General features: G+C 48.4%; 1 protein-coding gene across 7 annotated transcripts in view; it reads left to right on the plus strand.

The window, feature by feature from the left end:
- The first annotated feature begins 4,060 nt into the window (after nucleotides 1–4,060).
- The window catches only part of TNR (tenascin R), a 78,986-nt gene continuing 66,460 nt past the window's right edge, over nucleotides 4,061–16,586 (plus strand). For 2 of the 7 annotated variants that reach the window (XM_079106364.1, XM_079106366.1), the window contains exons 1-3: nucleotides 5,576–6,810; nucleotides 9,099–9,575; nucleotides 15,673–15,936. In XM_079106364.1, the coding sequence (XP_078962490.1) occupies nucleotides 6,312–6,810; nucleotides 9,099–9,575; nucleotides 15,673–15,936 (1,240 nt within the window). In that variant the 5' untranslated portion in view covers nucleotides 5,576–6,311. Of the gene's footprint in view, nucleotides 4,180–5,575; nucleotides 6,811–9,098; nucleotides 9,576–15,672; nucleotides 15,937–16,586 lie in introns of those variants that run through there. The other 5 variants (XM_079106362.1, XM_079106363.1, XM_079106361.1 and 2 more) reach the window with 5 other exon arrangements.

Raw genomic sequence — 16,586 nt, forward strand, 5'->3', positions numbered from 1 at the left:
AAGCAAATGACCTCAAAGAATAGTCAGTGTTCTTTGCAACAGCAGAGAACTAGGAGGCAGAGGGAAAGAATGAAGGCAGGGGAAGAAGCTTTCGGGGACATGGACGGAAGTCCACTTTAAAATAATTAAGTGACATAAGCATAGCCAAACTTGGCATGTTTGTCAAGTATTTAGTAAGCCTTGGTTTCCCTCCCTCCTCCTTTGGCAGCTGCAGCTGGAACATCCATCCGCTCATCCAGCCCTCTTTCTCTGCCTTCCTGAGAGAGGCAGAGAGATGGGGCTGCAGTGAGCCATGGCAATGGCTGTGGCTGAGCTGAGGGGGACACCCCCTGGGATCAGAGAGGCAGAGGGAGCCCATGCCAGGCCCTGGTTTTCAGTAACTGCTGGCTCAGTAGAGAACTTCCTGGCAAAGGGCAAGTGTAAAAGATGTCTCCCAACTCCTCTGGTCTTAGAGGAGACCAAGGTTTACTGGTTTAGAATTGCTCCTGAGTCTTAGGACAGGGAGAAGCTGTGCATTTTTAAATCAAAAGCCATCAGACAAGCCTTCTCTCAAGGGGGAGAGACTTAAGCAATTTCTGGGGAACTAGCCTGGATTAGTGGAGAAAACATTAAGCTAAAAGTCATCGCTGTCAGGAAGCCCTAAATCTGAACCCCAGAGAGGAGAATGTTGATATGTCGGAGTGTTGATTCTCCGTCTGTCCTGAGAATGGTGTGTGGCCACTAATTAAAGCTGGCTGCGAACCAGCAGTGAGGAACACAGACTGGCCAGCGAGATCCGGCTCAGTCCTGACTCTGCTGCTCATTAACTGTGCAATCTTGGTCAAGTTCCTTGGCCTTTCCTGAAGCTCATTTTCTTCATCTTAAATAATGGAAATAAAAAGAGGACCTACCACCATTGCCAATTGCCACAGGGCCCCACTCCTACTGACTGTCTGTGGCTGGTCCAATTGATTGACGTCCCCTTCTGGTTGGTTGATGCCCCATTCTGACTGGTTGTTGCCCAAATCATCCCAGAACCATAAATATCCAGACTCCCAAATATCACTCCTCCCTACCCTATAGGATTTCTGTGACAAATGAGGCAAAGAAACACAGAGAACAAGTTTAGTTGGGTCCAATTACTTTTGGTATTTGTTATGGGTTGAATTACACGCCGAAGCTGCTTCTGGGTTGAAGTCCTGGCCCCTAGGACCTCTGCAGATTGGAGGAGGTGGGACCCCTAATGCAGTATGGCCGGCAAGCTTCTAAGAAGATGACTGTGTGAGGACACAAGGGGAACACACTGAGCACAGAGGAAGGCTGCTGCCGTGCATCCACAAGGCTAGGGTCGCCCGGGCTTCCCGGGCATCCTCAGAAACTCGAGAAGAGGCAGGAATTCAGTGTCCCTCAGAGACTTCTGAGAAAACCGACCTGCCAACACCTGGATCGTGCACTTGCCGCCTCCAGCACTGTGACAGGATAAAGCTCTGCGGTTTCAGGCCACCCGCTGTGGTGATTTGTTATGGCAGCCCTAGGAAATTAATGCAGTATTGTTGTGGGTAGATTCCTAGCAGTCCACCAAGACTGTGAATTTATGAAGTATCAACAAAGAAGAGACTGTAGCATTCGTTTTAGTCCCATTTAGTTTCCTCCGGTGCTTGAAAATCCCCTTCAGCATTCTCGCTGAATCGTGTTTCAGCTTGTGCCTGAACACCTCCAGCGACCAGGAGCTCACTACCCATCATGACCACCGGAGTGCTCACTACCAGGAAAGACAGTCTCATAATGGACCAAAACCTCTTCCCATGTACATTTCCCCAACGGATGGAAGCTACTTCGCTGGGACCTCGTGCTATGTAAATGTCTAAACCCTTAGCATTTCACAACCGTTCAGATACTTATGTTCTTGCACATGTCAGAGTTTTAGCAGATGCAGTTTCTTCCATATAGAACGAACTTCTGCTGTCTTTACTAAAGAGTAATTTTAAGGTCTATTTCAGGATTTATCTTCTGATAGAAGGGGTTATGCTGTGTGTGTGTGTGTGTGTGTGTGTGTGTGTGTGTGTGTGTAGGCAGGGAAGCAATCCCAAAAATCTGTGCTTCAAAAACCAGAGGATTTTCTCCCCACTCTGCACATTCACCATGACTCAGCAGAACTCTGTTCACTGTAGTCCTTTGGGGACCCAGACTGCCAAACCAGCCGCCATCTTGAACACTGAGTTGCCATGGAGGAAGGTCTGGAGGATGTCCCCTCAGCAACACAATGCATCTGCCCAGAAGGGACACACATCGCTGCCTCTCACAACCTACTGGCCAAAACTAGTGACATGGTCTCACCTAACCCAAAGGGAGCTGGAAAATGTGGTCTTACTGTGTGCCTGGAAAGCCACGCCAGAAATACCTGCAAACAGCACTGATGTCTACCTGCCCGTCCCTGTGTCGCTTTCCCTGCTGCCCAGTGGGACTGTATGTTTACCTGCAGGCCTCTCTAGACACTTCTAGTACTTATTACTCATGGTCATTATCACATTGCATCGTCGTCATGTTCACTTACATTTTTATCTCTTCCTTGAGACCTAGCGTTTCTCAAGGACTGAAAGGAGGTCACAAGAACTGTTTGAATGTGTGGATGCATTTGAGAACAGTGACCATATATCATCCACAGTCAAAGTCAAAGACCTTCTGGTGGCTTATGGGGCCATTCACAATCTAGACCCCACCACTTCTCTTACCTCATCACCCAGCATCAGCTCCTCACCTGGCCCCAGACATAGCATCACTCAGACTCACAGGTCTGCTCCTGACACTTGCCGTGCCCTGTGGCTGGGTTGCATATTCCCTGTCATTTGCTCTGCCCACGACCCTGCTTCTGATGGAGCTCCACTTAGCTATCATCTTAGCAGAGAAGCTTCTCCAACGCCCTCTCTAAAGAATCACATGACCCACCTATCCCTGTTAACTCCCCGGCCGGTCCACTGATCTCTTATTCTTCTCCACAGCAATTACCTCTTTCTGATGCAAACCCACACATTATCACACTAAACAGCACAAAATATGTAATGTGCTGTAGTATATATTATACACATAATTATTTTTGTTATTTATTTACTGTTCCACCATCCCCACACACTCTTGAATGACCCAAGGGCCAGGATATAGTATGTACTTAATTTTAAAAAGTTCAATGAATGAGTGATCCAGGAATGAATAACCTCCTGAGTCTTTTCATCTCTGGACCAAAATATTAAATTCCTCCCTCTCATGACACAATTTTGAGCCCTTTTAACACCCTAGCCACCCAGACGTGATTGATGATCAGCAGTGCAAAGCAGAGCAAACCCTCATCTATCCTGGTTTCTATATTTCAATTAATAAAGCCTATATTTAAATAAGAATTTAGAGGTTACTGTTAACTGACTCATAGCCAGTTTAATTATTGAATGAAATCTCAAGTGTTTTTCACATACAAAACTGTGCCTCCCCCTCTTTCTATAATCTTGTTACTGTTGTTTTGGATCAAAGTGTGGGACTTAACCTTGCTTTCCCTCTTGATTTCCCTGGCACTTGTCTTCCTTTTCATTTATAACATCATTATTTATTTATTGAGTATCTACTATGTGCAGAAGTCTGCATTAAGTACTACAGCGTATTGTGTGATAATTCCCATTAAAAAAAAGAGTTCAGTAATACCAACATGGATCAGATAAACAAACTTTAACCCAGCAGGAGAGATATCAAGGCCCCTTCAGTGTATAAATGACATTCAGAGACATTCCTGAAAAGGCTTCAATAACAAGGGCAGAAGTGACTCTCTGGGGAAGTAATGCCTGGAACACGGGAATCAGGAAGGCAAGGAGAGTTGGGATGACGGGAGGCTTGGGAAGAACTTCAGTTGTGAAGGTGGTTGGCTCAGACGCCACCCTCCACTGTCCCCAGATAGATTTACCTCCCCTGGATGTGACCGATGGCTCACCATCTCCTGCAACACTCAAGACCTCACCATGTTTGGACAAGGTTATGGGAAGGAGCAGGCTTTTCTGATGCCATCCAATAAATAAAACATTTCATGTGTTCTAGCAGTTTCAGGGCAGTTCTTGAATAGAAGAACCAGAACAATTATCTACCTGTCTGCAAACCATATTGATTTTAATTAATAAGAATCATACAGATAATAACTCAATCATCACTCCATCCCTCAAGGTAGGTATTATCTCTATAGATCAGAAAACTGAGGCACACACAAAGAGGATAAGGGGTCTTCCCACAGCCTGAAAGTGAAGAAACTGAGGCCCGAGCGTGGGCACCTGGCTAGGGAGCCCGTGCTCTCCACCGGTCTGGTCTTCTGCTTCATCTGCATATTGGAAACAGGGCAGACGACAGTCCAATAATACAACGTACGGGCTGAATAAGAAGACAGGTTTTGTGGTCGTCAGTAATATATGTTACCCCTCGTTCAGTCATCCCTCAGACATTGTTCAGAGCTGAAATTGAGGAGAACAGTGCATGACTGGGGGTTAATGGAGAGGGACCAAACGAATTGGAGACTGAACCAACCTTTTGCCCACTCCTAATTCATCTGTTTGTTCAACCTTTCATGTATCTGCCCATCCATTCATTCAGCAACTTCACACTGGGCACTTTCCCTGCCGTGGACACAGTCACATGCTGCAGATAAGACTCAGGCTGGCCAGGCGAGATGGCACATGCCTGTCATCCCAGCAACTTGGAAGGCTGAGGCAGGAGGATCACCAGTTCAAAGCCAGCCTCAGCCAAAGCAAGGTGCTAAGCAACTCAGTGAGACCCTGTCTCTAAATAAAATACAAAATAGGGCTGGGGATATGGCTCAGTGGTTGAGTGCCCTTGAGTTCAACCTCTGCCCCAGCTCAAAAAAAGACTCAGGCTGGCCCCAGTTGCCCTGGCAATCCGGGGGGGAGACACAAGCCAAGGAGGCCATGGTCTTGCACCATCAGTGCTGTTAGAAGGGGGCTCATGGAGTAGTGGGGGTCAATTCAGCCTGCATTCGGGAAACAGAGGAGGGGACAGGAGGGAATAGGCGAGAGAAGAATGATTTGTGAAGGAAGGAACACTGAATGAGGCCCAAGCAGAATGTCCTAATCTCAGCATTTCTGGGAAGATTCTAGAAGTGACACAATTTCCCTTAGAGACAAGACAGGGTTGACTCCCTTTTCGAGAAAGGTGCTGGCACACAGTAGGTAAGAGCCCGGTTTGGGGGTCAGTATAGCGGGCCTGCAAACCTTAACCTGTCCAGGCAGAAATCGCTCCACTGCTAGTTGAGTACATGGTGAAGGGTCGGGGTGCGCCGCCCCGAAGGGTGAGTGAGAGACCAGCACGGTCTGCACACAGTGCACCTCCCGTGACTCTGAGCTACCTTTTGCTACCCTCTCCTCAGACTCATGGTCACTCTCACTTGGTTCCCAAGTCCTTGATCTTAGTAGCTCTCAACCTTAAGAATGGAAAGTGTGTAAGTCTCTTTTATTTTTTACACAGGAAATAAAAAGGGAACACAGTTTTTGTAAAATAGATTTTCATTACTGTGAATTTATTGTACTCCATGGTTCCCGGTGACGAGGTAACGAACAGAGGAGGCAATTTATTATTTTAGCAATTTCAACAGGACCTTGGAAGAAAGGCACCCTGTGGTCACAGAGCCCTGGAACTATACTAATGAGATGATTAAAAGAAAGTTGGGCTCACACAGTCCCAGATAATCACAAATGTACCCAAGGATAATTAACAATTACAATTACCTGGAACTGTATTATTTGCCTGGTTGGTTACACAAAAGTCAACTGGTACTGAATAGGTGAGTTTAAAGGAGTTGTAAGTTCCGTGAAGTGGCTGGTGGGGCCCTTTCCCGATATGGATCTCGGGGGACTGTGGGAGTTCAGCTAGGGCTCTCTGGTCCCCTGCATCTAGTTCTCATCCAGAATGAAAGGTCTGAGCTCTCCTAAGAGGGCAGTCTATCCACACAGCCCCACTCCCAGCCCTGGTGTGTCTTCTAGAAGCAACTTTCCTGCCAGGCAGGACAGAGTCCCTGATTTCTAGGCCTGAACAGCCCTATGTCCACCTTCAGAGATCCAGTCCTCCAAGGAACAAAGTCCTGGGCCTTTCTGGCCTTGGCAGCCACTGTCCCTTCCCAGTGCCGGCCAGAAGCTTTGTCTACCCATACCTCAGCTTTGTAGGGCTCAGGAAAGCCGTGGCACCAAGGCACGGGCCTCGGAGGTCGCATTAGTCCTTGGATTCTCTTGCAGATTCCCACAACTCCATGCCGTGTGCCGCAGGCTGGTCTTGAACGAGCTCTGGCTGAAAGGATGGGGGCAGATAGGGAGACAGTGGTCCTGAAGAACATGCTCATTGGTGTCAACCTGATCCTTCTGGGCTCCATGCTCAAGCCCTCAGAGTGTCAGCTGGAGGTGACCACGGAAAGAGTCCAGAGTCAGGCACTGGAGGAGGAGGGAGGCCTTGGCAACTACAGTACGTCCAGCAAAGAGCAGCCCATGGTCTTCAACCACGTGTACAACATCAACGTGCCCCTGGACAGCCTCTGCTCCTCGGGGCTAGAGGCCTCGGCCGAGCAGGAGGTGAGTGCGGAAGACGAGACTCTGGCAGAGTACACGGGCCAGACCTCGGACCACGAGAGCCAGGTCACCTTCACCCACAGGATCAACCTCCCCAAAAAGGCCTGCCCGTGTGCGGGCTCGGCCCAGGTGCTGCAGGAGCTGCTGAGCCGGATCGAGATGCTGGAGAGGGAGGTGTCCGTGCTGCGGGACCAGTGCGCCAGCAACTGCTGTCAAGAAAGCGCGGCCACAGGTAGAGTCGGGCCCAGCGGGGAGGGAGGGGCTGAGCAGAGAGGGAAGTGGAGTGAGGGAGCAAAATCCTGCATCTTAAAAAAGTGCCCTCATCCGCGGCTCTGCCTGCGAGTCTGAGATCTGAACGCTGCCCGTCCCCGGGGACGCAGCCCAGGGATTCCCGACACTGCTCAGCCAGTTTGAAATCCATTAACCTGATTTGGGGGGGATGAGTCAGGTAATGGTACAGCGGCTCGGCGCAGCAACGTGGACGGCAAGCAGGGAATTTGATGTCTCTCTTCATTCATCTTTGGTCTTCACAGGCTGTTGGATTGATATCTGTTCATGCTCACCTGAGGGACTGGAGAAGGCAGGCGCTCTGCTCACTCGATCGCAGCCTTTCTCCCACCGGAGTAAATGAGAGTCATTAGGTCTCAGAGGACCTGTCCGCCTCTTCCCCAGCCAGATGGAACTTTGCTCCCTCCATAAGCACGCACGCCTGCGTGCCCCCATGCACTCACACACTCACACTCAGAGAGAATCCCACCCTCAGAGGGTTGAATGCTCAGAGGATGTATGCCTCACTGCCCACCCCCAACTAGCAACACTGACGAGTTGTCGTCTGCACCTCTCTGTCAAGCCTGATTAAGTATCCAGAGCCAGACTTCCGGGATTCAAATCCTACCTCTGCTGCTTCCAAGCTTGTGACCAAAATAAGTCACGGAGCCTATGCCTTCCTTTCCTCATCTACGGATGACGGACTAGAACACGGGGCTATTCAGTATCACAGCACCTGGCTTCTGGTAGGCACCACAGAAGCGGAGCTGTTATGGGCTCCACCCCGCTCAGCCTGCGCCCATCTGTTCTCTCCTCCCTCAGGGTACCCCAGACCCATGCAGGGCTGAGCAGGGCATCTGTCACCTTCTCTTGGGCGCCAGTGTCCACTTCTAGGGTCCAGTATCTCAAGGGATGAGAATGGAATGCAGTCTAAGCAGAGGATGCTCTGCAGTCCCCCAGGGTTATCACACACATTCTCCCTGGGTCACAGAGAGGCCGGGGGCAGTCTTTGAGAAGTGAAGTGTTTCGTGGGTCTTCCTCAGTTCCTTCTCCTCCCCCGCCACCAACACGAGGGACAAACAACCTGAAGACTAGAAGAGGGAGCTCCGTTGTTCAGTCTCCTGTTCTGTAGGAGAACGGGTGGGTCCTTCACCCTTTGGTGGAGTTAGAGGGGAATGTCATAGGGTCTCTTCGCTGCTCAAGAAGCAGGGTGGCTTCTGTAAGTGGTCTTTTTACCAGAATCCCCGACAGAAAATCCCTTGTATGGGAAAGATCATACAAGGAAGAACCGCTGGGCAGTGCCAGTATAGTATTTTTCAAGCCACAAGGGCTGCGTGAAGCAGCAGAGTGAACTTCCTAGACTTCACATCCTCAGGGTCAAGTGCAGACAAGGATGCCAAGCAGGTACTCAGTGTGTGTTTGCTTAATGAGTTTGTTTAGACAGATCAATTAACCACTGTAGCTATATCACTGAAAGGGTCAGGACAGAGATACGCAAAGAATGCAAAGGATCACAGCAAAGGAAGAGTGGCCTCTGGAAGCCTCTGAAGCAACCTGGTGCAGAGCTTTGATGAATGGACCTTCAGTGGATGGCAGGAAGGACGGGTTTTAACACACGACCTTCCTCTGCATGACTGACCCAGTGCTCAGCCTACACCCCCACTCCCCATGGATCCCTCTAAGTCCCCACAGTCAATAACTGAGTGAGCAGTTATTGACACAGGACTGTCCTGAGTCTGTGGGAAACCCTGGGCCTGCCCAGAGAGAGAATGAGAGGCCTGGAACTTACATGCCCTCGGGGCCATCCCTCCACCTCACTGCAGGGTGACCCTGCAGGGTGGGACACAAGTCAGTCTCCCTGGGACTTTGCTTGAGAGCACAACTTAACTTGGGTACCCTCCCTTCTGATCTGCCCCTCTCCCCTACCAGGTTTTTCCAGGACACACTTCCCAATAAGTGATCTTTATATGAATCTTCACCTAACGTCCATCTCTAGGCACCCCAATCTGAGGCACCCTGAAGGTCAGCTCCAGGGGGGGATCAGAGCTCCTTTGTCTTGGCCCCCAGCACCGTGCTGGGCACAGACATCACAACAGCTGAAAAGAGTTATTAAAGTGTACGGAACTGTGTCGGGCTTAACTCTTAGCAACACAAATCCGATCAGAGACGAGCAGAGGTCAATGCCTGTCCCTCCCCAGTGCCATTTGTAGGAGGGCCACTGCTGCCCTGTGACCTTCTCCTTGACCATTCCAGGACAACTGGACTACATTCCTCACTGCAGTGGCCATGGTAACTTTAGCCTGGAGTCCTGCGGCTGCATCTGCAACGAAGGCTGGTTTGGCAAGAACTGCTCAGAGCCCTACTGCCCACTGGGCTGCTCCAGCCGGGGCGTGTGCGTGGACGGCCAGTGCATCTGCGACAACGAGTACAGCGGGGACGACTGCTCCGAGCTCCGGTGCCCCACAGACTGCAGCTCCCGGGGGCTGTGCGTGGACGGGGAGTGCGTCTGTGAAGAGCCCTACACAGGCGAGGACTGCCGGGAGCTGAGGTGCCCGGGCGACTGCTCGGGGAAGGGGACCTGTGCCAATGGTACCTGTTTGTGCCAGGAGGGCTACGTCGGCGAGGACTGCGGCCAGCGGCTTTGTCTGAATGCCTGCAGCGGGCGAGGGCACTGCCAGGAGGGGCTGTGCGTCTGTGAAGAGGGCTACCGGGGCCCGGACTGCTCCGCAGGTAGGACGGGGCGCTCAGTGGGAGGCGTGGCAGCCGGTCCAGGGGAGTCTGGGAGGAGGGCCGGAGGGGCGGGGAGTTCCAGGTTGGTTGGGTTGCAGTCATCTGCTTTCCAAGATGGCTGGTTCTTGGAGTCAATAACCGTGAGGCAGATTAAAAGGGGACTCAGGAAAGGTCAAGTTCAGGCTGAGAGCCAGATCTTTACCCCCGACTCTATCAAAGGCAACGTATAGACAGGGGTGACACCCCACTCCTCCTGAGGCAGGAGAGGAGGCCATTAGTCTGTTTTCCATCACTGATTACATGAACCCACAGGCTGGTTGAATTACAAAGAGAAGAGGCTTATTTTGGCTCACATTTCTGGAGGCCCAAGGTCAAGGGGCCACATCAGTCAAGGGCCTTCTTGTTGGCAGAGTCCAGGGGCAGTGCAGAGTGTGACCTAGCAAGAGACAGCACATGTGTGTCTCCTGTCACAAAGCCACCAGGATTCCGTCCTGGGGGCTCCACTACCCTAACCACCTCCTGAAACCCCCTCCTCTGGACACCACAGTCAGATTGTTTCCACTCTCTTCACTCATACTAGGAACAAATTCCACCTGGTGGAGCCTTAGGGGACACACTTAGACCACACCAACTCACGGCAGACCCAGCATGCACCAGCTCACCCATCAGTCCCAGGCCTGAGGCCACGGTCCCAGGACGCCTCCTTTTAAAGTGCTACTCAGGGGGTGAGGCCAGTCTGTGAGGCTCTCTGCTCCCCTTGGAGCTTACAGATGGCAGGGGTCATTGATTCATGAAATCATCTAGGGCCTACAAGCAGAAAAATGCAGGCAAGGAATTAAATGTAAACAGGAATAAAATCCTACGGGCATCAAGCAACAACGAGCATTCTGATGATTAGCACAGAATATTAAAAAGACGGAGCTCATTTTGTTGTAGGTGACTACAGCACAAATAGGGACCAACCCCATATATAATCCATGCCACAGAGACTAATGTATGGCATCTGAAAATGGAGCTCTAAACCCAATAGCGAGAAAGATGCGACTATTTCGTTAGGGTTGATTTTTTAAAATATATTTTGCCCCAAATCAGGTTATTTTCATTACGTCCCTTTTGTTCATCCTCCTCTGATTAATCAGTGACTATTGCTGAGACTTGCATTTGTGCTTTAAACAACACAGGTTAGTCATTGATCCTGTCCATTTAAAGCTCAGGATACCCACTGGGAAATTTTAAAAATACAATTGACAACAAACAAACATTTTCCCACCTTCTGATTGAGAAATTCCAGGAGTTTTCTAAAGGAGAAATCCTGGGAAACCAGCTTTGCCAGCCTCCTGCTCCTCAGCATCCTCAATGACACTCGCCTCTGTGGCAGACCAGCTTCCTATGCACGTGACTTCAAGTGAAACTCCTTTGCAAGATCAATGGCAATCATGAAAGATTAAAAAAATAAAATAAAAATAATCCAATGCCTAGGAAAGAAAATTTTTTCTATATTAAGTTTTTTCTGCATTCACTTATTTCATTTAGTCTTTTGTTTACTGAACTGGAATATCTTTCTAAAAATATGGTCATTATACCAATTGTTCCTAAGCAAAATTCAAACAGAAGTTTAGCCTCATTGTTTCTGAATCCAGGGTCACCAGGCAGTTTGTGGGCAGAAAGGATAAAGCATAACTTAGTTCCCAACCCAGAGGAGGTTCTGCTAAGCCCCATTGGGAGGGTACTCCAGGTCAGTTGAGGCCATCGCTGTGTTGATGGCATTCTGTCCCATACACACCTCTTGACAGACTCAGTGTTTGTATGTCTGCACCTGCCCTCATTCCTGACTGTCTTTCTACAGGGATGGGTCCATTCATAAACAAAAGCTTGATCTGATCCAGGGTCCAAACTGCACTGGAGATGAGCCCTCCTGGTCACCTCAGGGAAGACTCAGTAGCTGTCAGGATAACTATGACTTGGTTGAGTCTAAACTATACACACACATTATCTCTATGCTGCTTGAAGACCTCTGTAGGCCCAGATAAATCACTTTTCAGGTTCCCAAAGCACGTGAGAAAGGACAGTTGCATAATCTCCATCTGTTTCTATAGCAACCCTGGAGCCACCTCTCATTGCATGTGGTACGGCTCTTAATGCCTGCCTTTAAAACCACATGCCACAGGTCTCTGCCAGAGAGGTATCTAGGTCAGTCCTTAAGGGTTACCCAGCTCACTCTTTGTGAAAAGGCTGGGAAAGGGGACTATTTATCCCCTGCTTGACATTCTGGCCAGGCGCACACACAACCACAGTCCTGCTCCTACAGCCTTGAGGAGCAGAGAAGGGGGACAAGGGCTGCGAAGGTGGAAACGTGAAGAGGCACAGGGTAGACTCCCTTCACGGTCACTGTTTTCTCTTTGGCAAGGGCAAAGAGGAGAGCTGCCCAGGGTGGCTTTCGTTCTGAGGCTTCTTCAGTCCCCAGAGCTTGAACACAACTGGATAGTGGTGGCAAGGTCACTGCATTTGACTCCTCACCTTGACTTTTGCTCATGGTGCATCATGGGACAGAATCTCAAGCTCTCTGCCTCTATCTCTGCCCCTGTGTAGATAACAGAACCAACAATTCATGAATATGGGTACTTAAGACTTGCCTGGGATGGAAGCTACTCCTGGTTTCTCATTTGACAGATCTGAAAGCAGTAGTCCAGAGAGACAGGAAGATTTTCCCAGAGCCAGACAGCTCATTAATGGCAGAATAAGAATGAGAACCCTGGTGTGCTACCAACTTCCAGCACTCTTTAATCCTCTCTGAGATGCTAAATAGACAGAGTTGAGAAATGGCAATCTTAAAGCCACATCCACAAAGAAGTAACATTTCAATATAAAAGTTGAGCCCTTTCAAATGATTAGAAATTAAGGGACTGGAGTTGGGGCAAAGCAGTACCTGGGACCATGTAGCTACATCTGACCCCCGTAATGGCGGGCAGTGCAGGAGCTGGCCAGTGAGCTGTCCTGATCTCCTTAGGAGCAAGCAGGAACCAGGGAGCAAGCTCTTGAAATCATCCAGAAGGCTGTTCCCCAGACTTCAGTCAGAACTGTGGAGATTTGTCAATGTCAGTCCCTGCCTCTGTCAGAACTGCAGCCAGCCCGACCTTTGGCACCTGAACCCCTTGCTCTTTGGAGCAGGACACATCATGAGCTGGTTCCTGCTTCTCTCACAGTCAAAAAAGGAAGCAACCTGGGCGCTTTGCAGAAAAGCAGCCCTATGCCCCAAGCCACCGCTTCTTTCTTTGTAGCAGCCTGCTCTTCCCTAAGTTTCAAAGTTGGAACTCCAAAGACTTAAAATCCTTCTCCCCACCATAAATGTGTTGACTCAAGGCATGAGTATCCTTTATAATTTGTTGTTGTATAATTCCACTAAGTCTTACTTAGTGATGATTGCTGGCTGCCCAGCTGTGCTGCTACTGCTAACTTACAGGACAAGTAGTGATGTTCTCCCCCACCAAGCCACTGCTCACAGAGGTGCTTCTACCCTGAATGACGCCCCCGTGCTTCCTCCATCAAAAGCCAAGGCAGTGTTCACCCCCAGGCACAGACCTCAGGCTAGGGTGCTGAGATAAAAACTTCTGCCCCTCTTGTTCCCTTAAAAATTTTAAGACAATCTGCTAAGATCACCCTTCACTGTCACTATTAGCTGCATTTTCTAGAAGAACCAAAAAGGAATACACTGACTTGTCCCACAGGCCCTAAGAATTGTTGGTGACTTAAAATTTGGAATGGCCTTTTTTGTGCCTATGACAAAAAGTGCCCTGCAAAAGAAACTTGGGGACAGCATGCTGAGTCACAAGGGACACACACCAAATAACTTTTAAAAAGGGATTTTCTTAGCTCTAGGATGAGCGCCAGTCTGGAGAGCACATCATACACGACGATTGTTTCTCACGTAGTTTTACTTGGAGGGACTGTGTGTCAGGAACAGTCTACATTCTACTCCTTAAATCACAGGAGAAAGAACTCCAAACTTGGAGATTTGGGGTGGACAATCAGTTCTGCTACATACAGTCTAACTCCCTGACTTGACACATGCCTTGACCCAGGCCTTAGATTCCTGCTTTGTAAAGTTGAAATAAGAATAGCTCCTTGAATGACTCCACAGGGCTGCTGTCAAAGGATTTTTAAAACTGTGGTTAGATGGCGTGTGCGGCCTGTTTTCTAGGTTGGGAACTGCCATGTATGTGTAAACTGGAATTGCACATTGGCTCAGAGGTTCTGGAGTCATTCCAGCTGGGTTCAAATCTTAGCTTCTGTGTTTATCCACTGCGCGGCCCAGTGTCCTCCTCTACAATATAGGAGTAATAATAACACCTATTCTGTGGTGTTGGTAAGAGATCAAAATGAGATAATCCAGCGAGCAGTGAGCATTGTGCCTGGCGTGTAATAAAGGCTCAGTGTGACCCTGCTGATACTGACAGGTTCTAGTCAGGCCTTCCCTGAGCCCAGGAGCCATTCCATACAGGCTGCACTGAAGGTCTTAGTGCAGTTCCCAGCTTTAATAACATTAGAATTAGAAAAGATGCAAGTTTGTGAAATATCATTCGAAGGTTTAATTGTTTAAATGTCGCTTACACTTCTTCAGTAAATTTTTTTAAATAATTTTTAAATTTTTGTTTCAGTTCAGTCAGAGGAAACTCTGCTCTCTAGACTGTTTTATACAATGAATAGTTTTGAGCAAAAGCAATCAAAGCCAATATGCAGCACTGCAGATAAATGCTGCTAATTTCTCTCCTGTGAGTCTGGGTCAAAGGGCTCCTCCCTTCTGCCCTGGCTGAGGATTTGAGGTTTCACATGTGAGTACAGGGAGGCAGGTATGAAAAGCAGCGGTCCTAAGCCTCTGGCTTGTAAAGGTGAAAGGTTGAAATTACCCAGAGGAGAAATTCCAAACCAGTGGCAATTCTTAAACCAATCAAACCCTTCACTACATATAAATGTATAGGTTAATTATGACCATTTAAGAATTGGCCTGATCTTTGATTTAATCTATGAGCAGGTCCAATTACAGACACACTGGAGTTATCCCCTAATTAGTCTTAAAGGTTCAATTATTTGATGCCCACACTTCTGGTGAATCTTCACTTCCCAAGGGAACCAGACTTGAAAGGCTATTTCAATGTGGTTTAACCTTTGGTGACTCTAAGTAGCATTTGAGAAGTCAGACAAGAGAGAAAAGCACAGCTCTCAAGAAAGCTTCTTGATCCTCACCTCCAAGGTCAAGGCTAATGAAAATTAGTTTAACAAGTTACATTTCTCCCAAAACTTTCTTCTTTTAAAATGAAAAAAAAAAAAAAAATGCTATGAGAAGGAGCCACTAAATGTCTTTTATCAGACCATGGTATAGAGGACTTCCTGTGTGGGGGGTCTTATAATTTGCAAGATAACAGGAATGAAGTCTTTATTCCCATTTGCACAGTCAGATGTTGGCTCTCAGGGCAATCTGATTATTGGCCAGCAGTGTGTTGTGAAGTATCGAACAACTGGATCTCTGACGAAAAAACCCTAAAGCTCTGATCTGCAGCATTTGCCAATTTCCATGGCAAAATCACTCCCTGCGGGGCTAGTTTCAAACTACCAACATGATGTCACTCAACCCAGAGCTGGGAATGCAACGGGACACAATCATATGGTATCTCTACCAGAGCAGTGGAACACACAAAATTTACTTCGAGGACATAGGAAAGAGTAATATGTAGTGAAATGACTGGAAAGTGATGTTTTGAATATTGATGACCTTTGTTTTTAATCTCATTTACTTAAGTTTTTAAAGTTTCATATTTCATAATGGTTATATCAAACAAGCTTGTGAAATTCCTGAAAGTTTGATGATTGACTTTCACAAGCCAATAAGAAGCCAGCCCCAGAACACTACTAACTCACAGCCTTTTGGAGGTTGGGTAACTCAGTGCAGAAAAGAGGCGAACCCGTGACAAATCACTCAGTCCACTGAGCCTGCGAACGCATGGAGATGGCGCGGGGGGTGAGAGGTGAGGAGGAAAGTTGAGCCCAGGATGGGGCAGGCAATCCTCTGAGCTCACGCTGTCTGTGTGTTGCCTCCCGGTAGTTGCCCCTCCAGAGGACTTGCGAGTGGCTGGTATCAGCGACAGGTCCATTGAGCTGGAATGGGACGGGCCGATGGCAGTGACGGAATATGTGATCTCTTACCAGCCGACGGCCCGGGGGGGCCTCCAGCTCCAGCAGCGGGTGCCTGGAGATTGGAGTGGTGTCACCATCACGGAGCTGGAGCCAGGTCTCACCTACAACATCAGCGTCTACGCTGTCATTAGCAACATCCCCAGCCTTCCCATCACTGCCAAGGTGGCCACCCGTACGTACCATTCCCCCGTCCTGCTTCATTTTTCTGTTCTCCTACATGAGATCATGGGCATTCATGAGAGTGGTGTCTTTTCTCAATCCTCCAGGATGGCCTGCAATCATCTGCTCTAGAGGGCAAGGGCTTTGGACATGCCCCACTTTGAAAAGGGTCTATCTCTAAACGGTCACTTTCTATTAAGAGAATTTCCAAATTCAGGCAGCTTCCATAAATTATAAAACCAAAAGAACAAAGAGTACTTAATGATTGAGTACTGACTTGTTATAAGCTAGACTCAAATTGGAAGTCATGTACCCAATGAGACTTACACAGACTTTGAATATAGTTAAGGATCCAAAACCAGGAGATATGAAATAGGAAGTATAATAAGCAAGTTGCTAATAAATTATATGTTCCAGAGGATAAGTGTGTAACAGAGAAAAAAAAACTTACTTAAAACCACAGTGACAATATCCACTTCTCATTACAGAGGTGGCATAATTTCTTTATGATGTTAGCAAAACATCTTTGCGTGCGTGTGTTGGCAGTGCCGGGGATTGAACCCAGAACCTCACGCATGCTGGGCAAACACTCTACCACTGAGCCACATCCCTGGCCCTTTTTAATTTTTTTATTTTGAAACTGAGTGTCTCCAAGCTGCCAAG

This window comes from Sciurus vulgaris (genome assembly GCF_902686455.1).
Source record: "Sciurus vulgaris genome assembly, chromosome: 12".
In the NCBI taxonomy this organism is placed as follows: Eukaryota; Metazoa; Chordata; class Mammalia; order Rodentia; family Sciuridae; genus Sciurus; species Sciurus vulgaris.